This window comes from Lactuca serriola, chromosome 1 (genome assembly GCF_051521515.1).
Source record: "Lactuca serriola cultivar US96UC23 chromosome 1, Lser_US96UC23_V15, whole genome shotgun sequence".
Classification (NCBI taxonomy): domain Eukaryota; kingdom Viridiplantae; phylum Streptophyta; class Magnoliopsida; order Asterales; family Asteraceae; genus Lactuca; species Lactuca serriola.
Window position 1 is genome coordinate 212470792 of NC_136408.1, and position 8226 is coordinate 212479017.

The 8226-nt window shown below is 29.2% G+C and overlaps 1 protein-coding gene across 2 annotated transcripts; it reads right to left on the minus strand.

Annotated features, from left to right (window-relative positions):
• Positions 1-3137: 3137 nt before the first annotated feature.
• Positions 3138-7696, minus strand: LOC145049234 (protein IQ-DOMAIN 10-like). Of its 2 annotated transcripts, none has more exons than XM_078997711.1 (6): positions 7272-7696; positions 7026-7127; positions 6572-6730; positions 5018-5245; positions 4288-4401; positions 3138-3618 (listed from the first exon to the last, which is right to left on the minus strand). In XM_078997711.1, exons 2-6 carry the CDS (start codon positions 7098-7100, stop codon positions 3319-3321), a joined length of 876 nt encoding a protein of 291 aa, XP_078853837.1. In that variant the 5' UTR covers positions 7101-7127; positions 7272-7696; the 3' UTR covers positions 3138-3318. The 2 variants fall into 2 exon arrangements, with proteins under 2 accessions (XP_078853837.1, XP_078853836.1); XM_078997710.1 differs by having other exon boundaries at positions 7026-7124; positions 7272-7695.
• Between the last annotated feature and the right edge of the window lie 530 nt (positions 7697-8226).

Genomic DNA, 8226 nt, shown 5'->3' on the forward strand with positions numbered 1-8226 from the left:
TCAATTATTTATTCTTGTGTTTCTTTTTGCATGTTTACACTTCTTGAGTAATTTGAATTATTCAAAATTCCCCGTTTTTTTTCATACTATTGGAAGTACGTAGTGAGTTAATACTATCATGAATTGATTGTAGATTGTCGACTGAGGTTAAGACATTGCAATTTGAATTGCTACAATATTCACGAGTAACTTGAAAATAGAGATTTTAAGTATTTGATAAACCCACACTTAGAGATTCATTCATGGGTCTTGTCACGAGTAATTTTAAGACGATAAAATCCATAATTCTGAAAGCAAAGATATGTAGTTCATTGTTTACATATCAATTATGCATTGGTTGAGCCAAACACATTTTGTAACTGAATGTTATAAAGGGTTATTCCATGTGTGAATTGATATGTGAATTGTATGACTACATAGTTAAATAAATCTGTTACTTTTTCCCTAACAGGAAAAGCGATATCATTGGACCCCTCGATGATTTGATGTTAACTATATAGTGTTGGGTCCAGCCATGAATAATTGATATGTTCAATTTGAAGTCCAATAAAGTCTTTAGAAATTGGGAAATCGGGAAACAAAATTTTGGACAGTGAGTTTAATTCTAATTCATGTCTTGTGTCCATACTGGTATCTTGAAGAATGAATGAATAGCTGATCACTTATTTATCTTAGGGCTAATAACTGATTTGAATCAGAGTTTGGTAGTGGCTTTGGAAAGCACTGTTTGTTGTTTATTTCAAGGTTTATACATGCAATTATAGTTACAGATTTATCCAAGTGGCAGACTGTTGGATTAATGTGTCTAATACAATAACTAAATTGGTATGTTCTTAAATTAGAAGCAATGTCCTTTTGGGTTGCTCTCAAAACTAGTATTTGGATATAATGACTTTTGGAGGAAGATGTTGATTTGTTAATTTATTATATGATTAATAAATTAATTAAAAATTGAAATAAATGATTAATTAATATATTAATTGGAAATAGTAATAATTAATTTGGAATTAAGCAGAAATTAATTGGAATTAATTTTGGGATTAATTAGAATTATTTGGAAGTCTAGAGACTGGTCTGTAATTGTTCAACAGCTGAACAAAATAAGGTTTCTTGAACCTTCTAGATGTGGCCAGATTTTGGATAGGTCTTTTAGGGTTTTAGGATAATCGTATTGGATAATTACTAATTTGAAATATATTATTATATTGTTTAAATTAGGGTTTCAAGGGTTCCTTATCAGCTATAAATAGGGACCTTATGGATCCAATTTTCATCCATAACAAACACCTTCACAAGAGCCGAAATTTTCCTCAAGCCTCCTCTTTCCTTAAGTCTTCTTGCTACTAGGTTTTTGGGTACAAGCCATTAGAGACATCCATTCCTTTGATGCTAGATTTCCAAGATCTAGAAGAAGGATTCTACTTTGATTATTTGCAACAATTATCAAAAGGTATATAACCCTAATCTAATATGAATTTCAATTTTATAGCCTCTCTCCTAGGATTTATTGATATTCATAGTTAGTTGCTATTATCAAAAGTTTAGATGGATTAGTTTAACATGATGGTTTAAGTCAATTATGTGGGTTCAAGTCCCATTGTCAACAATTTTTTTTTTGACATATCTGACACATTGTCGTATTTTTTTTACTTATCATGCACAAATGCTTATTATAAAGAAACTTATAACATTTTCTTATAAATTGCACGATTGATAGCTTTAGATCACTTAGAGATGTTGGATCTAACCTTTTGTGGCTTCAATTCAATGGTACCTTCAAGATTCAAGGTAAGAAATATAATCTTAAACCCATGTGTGAAGTTTTGAAATATTTCCTTTTCTTGTGACAAATCAAGCGCTTGATTCTTTTGGTGAAAGCATAACAATATTAAGGTAGATTTTTCAAAGTGAAAAAGTTGTAATAGGAATAAAAAATCCCATTCCATTTGCTTGGAGCTATTTATATCCACATATATTTAGAGAATGTAATTTGTTAATATTTTCTAACACGTGTAAGCGAAAAGTACCCGAGAGGATGATTTGAAGATTTCTCAGCTTGTTTTTGTTGTGCTAAGTTTTACCCATTTCAGTTTTGCATAAGATTCAACTTTTGCAGCATAATTAGCCTTCTAGAAATCAACATTTGGAGAAGTTGATGATTAGGTAAAGATTTGTGATTTTTTTAGTTGTTAGATGCACTAAACATCAATATACTTTGAATTTACACTTTTTTTTTGTTTTCTCCAATTAGTTTTGATATTTTTTACCAAAAACCAAATTTCATTGATATTTTTTGCATATCTTCATGTTTAGGTGGTAAACACAGAAAATAGCAATGTACTTTGATTTTCACTTTTTTGTTTCCATTCATAGCAATTTTTTTTTGAATTTTTTTTTACCAAAATTGAAATTACATTGTCATTAGGTGCATTTTCGATTTTTAGGTGTTAGATGTACTAAATAACAATGTACTTCGAATTTACACCTTTTTTTCCAATTAGTTTTGATTCTTTTTACCAAAAACCAAATTTCATTTCTATTTTTTGCATTTTTCCATGTTTAGGTGGTAAACACACTAAATACTTACTAAAAAACAAATCAAAATGTATGAAGAGATACAACAAGCCATAGAAGATGAGGTTTCAAATGATTTTGATGTATTTGCATCATTTTGCAAACGTTCTAATATTATGAATATCTATTTTCAAACGCATCTTCGCTTTGCTTATAAAATCAAAGTCAATAACACACTCCAATTAAAGAAAATAAGCCGCATGGGTATCTACCCTAGTTTGTATTTAAAAAAAGTATTCCATATATAACCTTTTTGGTTGAAAGCTCGTAGCTATTAATTTTTACACCACCAATACAAATGAAAACTTCTTTTAATTTGGTTTATAAATTAACCGCAAACTATCATTAACTGACATGACGTTAACCATATGTAATGGAACCACATTTGAGTTTGAGACTCTTGTGTTTTTTATTCATCAACTTGAAACAAAAAGGCGTTTTGACTTTTATATCTTCATCATGATTCTCTCTTCAATTAAAATAAAAGGCATAAAAACACTTTGTTTTTAAATGAATGAATCAAAACCATAAGTGTAAACATCATGTTCAGTTTTTGTTTGAGATTTCCAAATAACCGACAATTCTATAACATTTCCAACCAAATAAACACATACAATATTCACCCCATAAATCATTATTGCATCTATTTACAATATAAATAGAAAAAAAATAAATAACTTTACACATTAAAATCAGAATGTAGCACACCATGTTTGGTTTGACCGTTTGACCAGTTACCAAATGTTACTCTTTTACCAATGTTTCTATTTTATTGGTTGCCACATAGGATAGCTTCCGGTTTCTTGGAGTTTTCATACCATTAGGTGAAGTTTTCATGGACTTTGAATTTTTCATTGATGGTGATTTTGAGTTTTTCATAGCTTTGTTTGCTGGGCTGTTGAGTTTCTTCTGAGTCAACTCAACCAGGACTCGGTTTTCCCATGGTTGAATTGCAATCCATCTATCCAACCAACTCCAACCCCATTCAGCAGTAGCTGCTTCTGAATCATACGGGCCTAAATTGTATCTTGAACTTGGCCTCCACTGAAAATTCATCGTAAAAATCTTTGAATGCAAGAAATAGCAATGCATTTTCATTTATTTGTTAATAACATAATCCAAGATTCATAATCTTTCTATAACAACTTTGTAAAATTAGCTTTTCTATTATTATAATATTTTTTTTATGAAAATTGAACAATGTTGTAATAGGAAGAAATGAAAATAGAATGTTATTTAAACAAATTTATGAAAGTATGTTGCTATTTTTTTCCATTTAATCCAAAATAAAATTCAAGGTAATTGAGAGAAATAGCAACTTGTCTCCATTTATTTGTTTCTTATGGCGTCTTATATTCATTTCTTTCTACTACAACACTGTATTTCTAATTTTATCTTATCTTGATTCTTGTCATTATACTTTGAAAAATTCATCCAATTATAGTAATGAAAATTACTATGTATTTCACGACATTGCTATAAATTGGTAGATTATTTAAAGTACAATGTTGTAATAGGAAGAAATCACAACAAGATTATGTTATAAACAAATACACAAAACTACATTGCTACTTCTTGTATTTAACCCCATAAAATTCCTTCTCTATTTTTTAGTATATGGAAAAAGAAGTCAAATGTGCAACTTAGTTTCAATGTATTTATAATATAGTTACTAAAAATTAATTGACTTTAAAAAAAATTGATTGAGTTTACCTGATGAGAGAAGGCATATGCCATAGCTCTCCCACGCTTTAACGCAGCTTCTTCTCTATGTTGTATCCTTGCAAGCGCCTCATCAATGGTATCAGAACCACCACTCCACTCCACCTACCATACCAAAAACAAAATAAAAAGAAGAAAAAAAATTCAAGTATGTATTATAATAAGGGTATAAGTCATTTTTGGTCACTTAACTTTTAGTTTTATGCTCATTTGGTCACTTAACTCTTTTTAAGTTTTAAAAGGTCATTAAACTTTTGACTTTATGCTCGTTTAGTCACTTAACTTTTGGTTTAGTCACTTAACTTTTAGATTTGTGCTCATTTAGTCACCTGACTTTTAAAATTGTGCTTATTTAGTCACTAAACTTTTAAAAACATTTAAAAGTTTAGTGACTAAATTAGCACATTTTTAAAAGTCAGGTGACTAAATGTGACCAAACCAAAAGTTAAGAGACTAAATGAGCACAAAGTCAAAAGTTTGATGACTTTTTAAAATTTAAAAAGAATTAAGTGACCAAATAAGCACAAAACCAAAAGTTAAGTGGCCAAAAATAACCTAAACCCTTATAATAACAATAAATTTTTTTACTTTTTTACACGAAAAAATGCTACGATTATTTTTAGCAAAATGCAAGGAAATAGCAATGTTTTTTTTTTTTTTTTTTTTTTTTTTTTTTTTTTTTTTTTGTTAACCATAATTGCAATGTAAGTATATTTTTTACCTCTAGATCACGGAGCTTGGTCTCGAGCTTCAATTGATTCTCTAATTTCTTCCGTTTAATTCCTTCTTCTTCAACCATTTGAAGTCTTCGTGTTCTAATTTGGGATTGTATCTTGCTCCATGATTGAAGATTCATTAATGTATTTGATGTTTGCTTCTTTCCAAAATCACCTTTTGTAAGTGTTTGCAATCTTAATACTCCTTTCAAATGCTTTAGTGCTTTTCTTGCCTTCATATATGATTATTTTTATTATTTAAGGTTAAATTAGTAAGATTTGGAAAACCAAGTAAAAAGTAGCTATAATAATTAATAAAAAGAATATAACATGGGGAAAATGGTCATTTAGCATGGACGTAATGTTTGTTCATTTTATGACTCCTTCCCTTCTAAACAACTAAACAAGGTGCATTATGGTTTTGAGGTCAAATGGTTTAAATTCAACTAGAAATTTTGATTGAAATGCCGGATATTTTGAAAAAAAAATCGATAATGACCATAAGCTTTAAGAATGATAGCGAAAATATTGGTAATAAATACATAGCGAAGTCTATAAGAAGTTGACAAATTGTAGGTTTGACCTTAAAAGTCAAACTTTACGTTTTGTTATAGTCAAAACTAAGTGTGAGACCCGTGTATTACACGGGTTTATTAAAAATAAAATTTTAATATCAATATATAAATATGAAATATTTTATAATGTAATACTTTACATAACATAATGTAATCTTCTGAAAATTTGCAAAAGAAACTAAATCGTTGAAAGTATTTATGAAAATTTGTTACCAAATTAATAGAGTGATTTCATTTTCTTATAGAACTCATTACAATTTTATGGAATTTTATTTTAAGAAAATGGAAATCCTTAAAAAATGACAAGTGGAAAATAAAATTTCTAAAATTTTCACAAAATGACAAATATCAAAATAAAAGAGAAGATGACATGTGGCAAAAAAAACATTATTTTATTAAAGACGAATAGGAAAGAGCGCATGCGAAAGTATAGGTTGGAAATAATTTAAAGTTTGGTAAAAAAATTGATTGGAAATAATAAAGTTTTCTAAAATAAAAATTGGTACAAAAGTGACAGTTTTCCAAAAACATGTAACGGCGAAATCCAAGAGTGTAGAGTAGGATTGACTACCCGTTGACCAAGGAAGAGCCAATTGTGTAATAACCATAAAATATTGTGCGGAAAAAATGATGTGCAAAAAAAGTATCGAAAATAGAACAATGTTGGAAAAAGAATGGACCAAATTGATAATTGAACATACTTCTATAGGTGGAGATTATAATGGTAAAACTGACCGATGAAAACTACGAACCCCTAGAGAGTGGTGGCAGAAACCCAAAATCCTAAATTTTACTATTGAAACATGCTATGGGCTTTAATACATGTATATAATTTCTTTTTACTTAATGTACACATAAGTCCCAAATTTTTTATAAACTTTCCCTAATTTATTTTTTCCTCCAGTTTTCTCAATTTTCGCAAATATCTTAATTTTTTTTTTCAAACAACAATTTTTGAAAAAAAACAAAACAAAATTCCCTTACCTTAAATGCCCTGAATGCTGTTTGGATACGAGTTGCAGCAATATCCTCAACCACCTGACGGACAACCTTAGGCTTCTCGGAAGCAACACCATTGACCAAAATTGTTGACTTTTCTTGAGGTTGGGATTCCGATTTATTTTTCACGTATAAAGTAAAACCCTGTAATAGCATGCACAAATAGCAAATTTTTATAAAGTTTGAAACCCTTTTTTTCTTATAAAATTTAAGATCCTTTTTCCCCATATATGTTTTTTTTTTCTCATACAACGAATTCAAACGAATTTTCCATCACGATAAGCACTATCTTAGCAATCTTTTTGCAAGAAATGAACTAGAATAAAAAAAAATTTCTAATTTTTTATTTAATTTATTTACACCGCAATATATCTATGAGACTATGATAACTTGGTTCATTAAAATAATATTAACACATGTGACATGTATCATGGTATACCTTCATCCTCTTTGATTTTGGCTTCCTTGATTTACTTAAGTTGATTATATTCTTCAACCAATCTCCAGATCCCATTCTTGATGCTACACTTGGTTTATACTGCTAGATAAAATATAAAATTATGTACAAAAGAAACATTTAATGAAAACCAACATTCAAATTCCTAATAAAAGAATGTCCGATGAACATCAACATAATGAACAAGAAGAACAAGGAGAACTCCAACTATTGATGAGAGTGACATACCAGAGAAGAAAAACTTCAGATTCTGCTATTTGAAATCCTTCTAAAAGTGAAATGTGGAATGCCCACAAAATCCGAAGAACAGAAAAGCGAAGCAAAGTGGATTTACCATTTGGGGAAACGAGTAGAGAAGAAGAAATAGGGGGGAAAAGGAACAAAAGGTTGGTGCGTTGAAATTGTGGATATTATCGCCATGGCCAATTATTGCTCACCAACCAGCTCAATTCTTTCATTAAATTCTCGCTCGTCAAACTTTGATTCTCTCTAACGGGTGTTAATTCGAATTGGAGAAGGGAGAACATCAACAGGGTGCATTTTATTATAATTATTGAGATTGAGATTGGGTTTCTTTTTAGCTCTGTGCCAAGAATCTTTATTATGATTGAGTTTGGTGAACAATAATGGAATTAATCGAATTGTCGTTGGTGACTTTGGAGTTTTGGAGAGGAACATCATAATTTTGAGTTGTTATGACATAATTTGTAATATTTAATGGAAGGAAGAAGGGCTGTATTAACATAATTTAAAGAAAGTACCAGGCAAAACGCACGATTTTATTTATTTATCTATAATGGCAAAAAAGCAATCAACTGTCAACATGATATAAAAAAAGGGAGAAATTTCGTCAAATAACCATAAAATGGATGGTGTTTTTCAAGGAACCATATTTAAGAATTCATCGGCTCTTTTTGGCAAATTCCATAATAATAACTTTTCTACAATATGATTGCATTTATATTTTTCCTTCATATTAGCATCATTCATAATAATAACTTTTCTACAAAACCAGACACCTATCTGCAACAATTATGTAACAAGCATCAATATATTAACAGTTTGTTTTGCTTATAAGCACTATATATTTACAAAATTTAAAATTAAATTTATGTATTTACCATGCAGCCAATAGTGAAATGTCACAACTAGCATTTTAACTAGGAAATTCTATTCTCGTGTA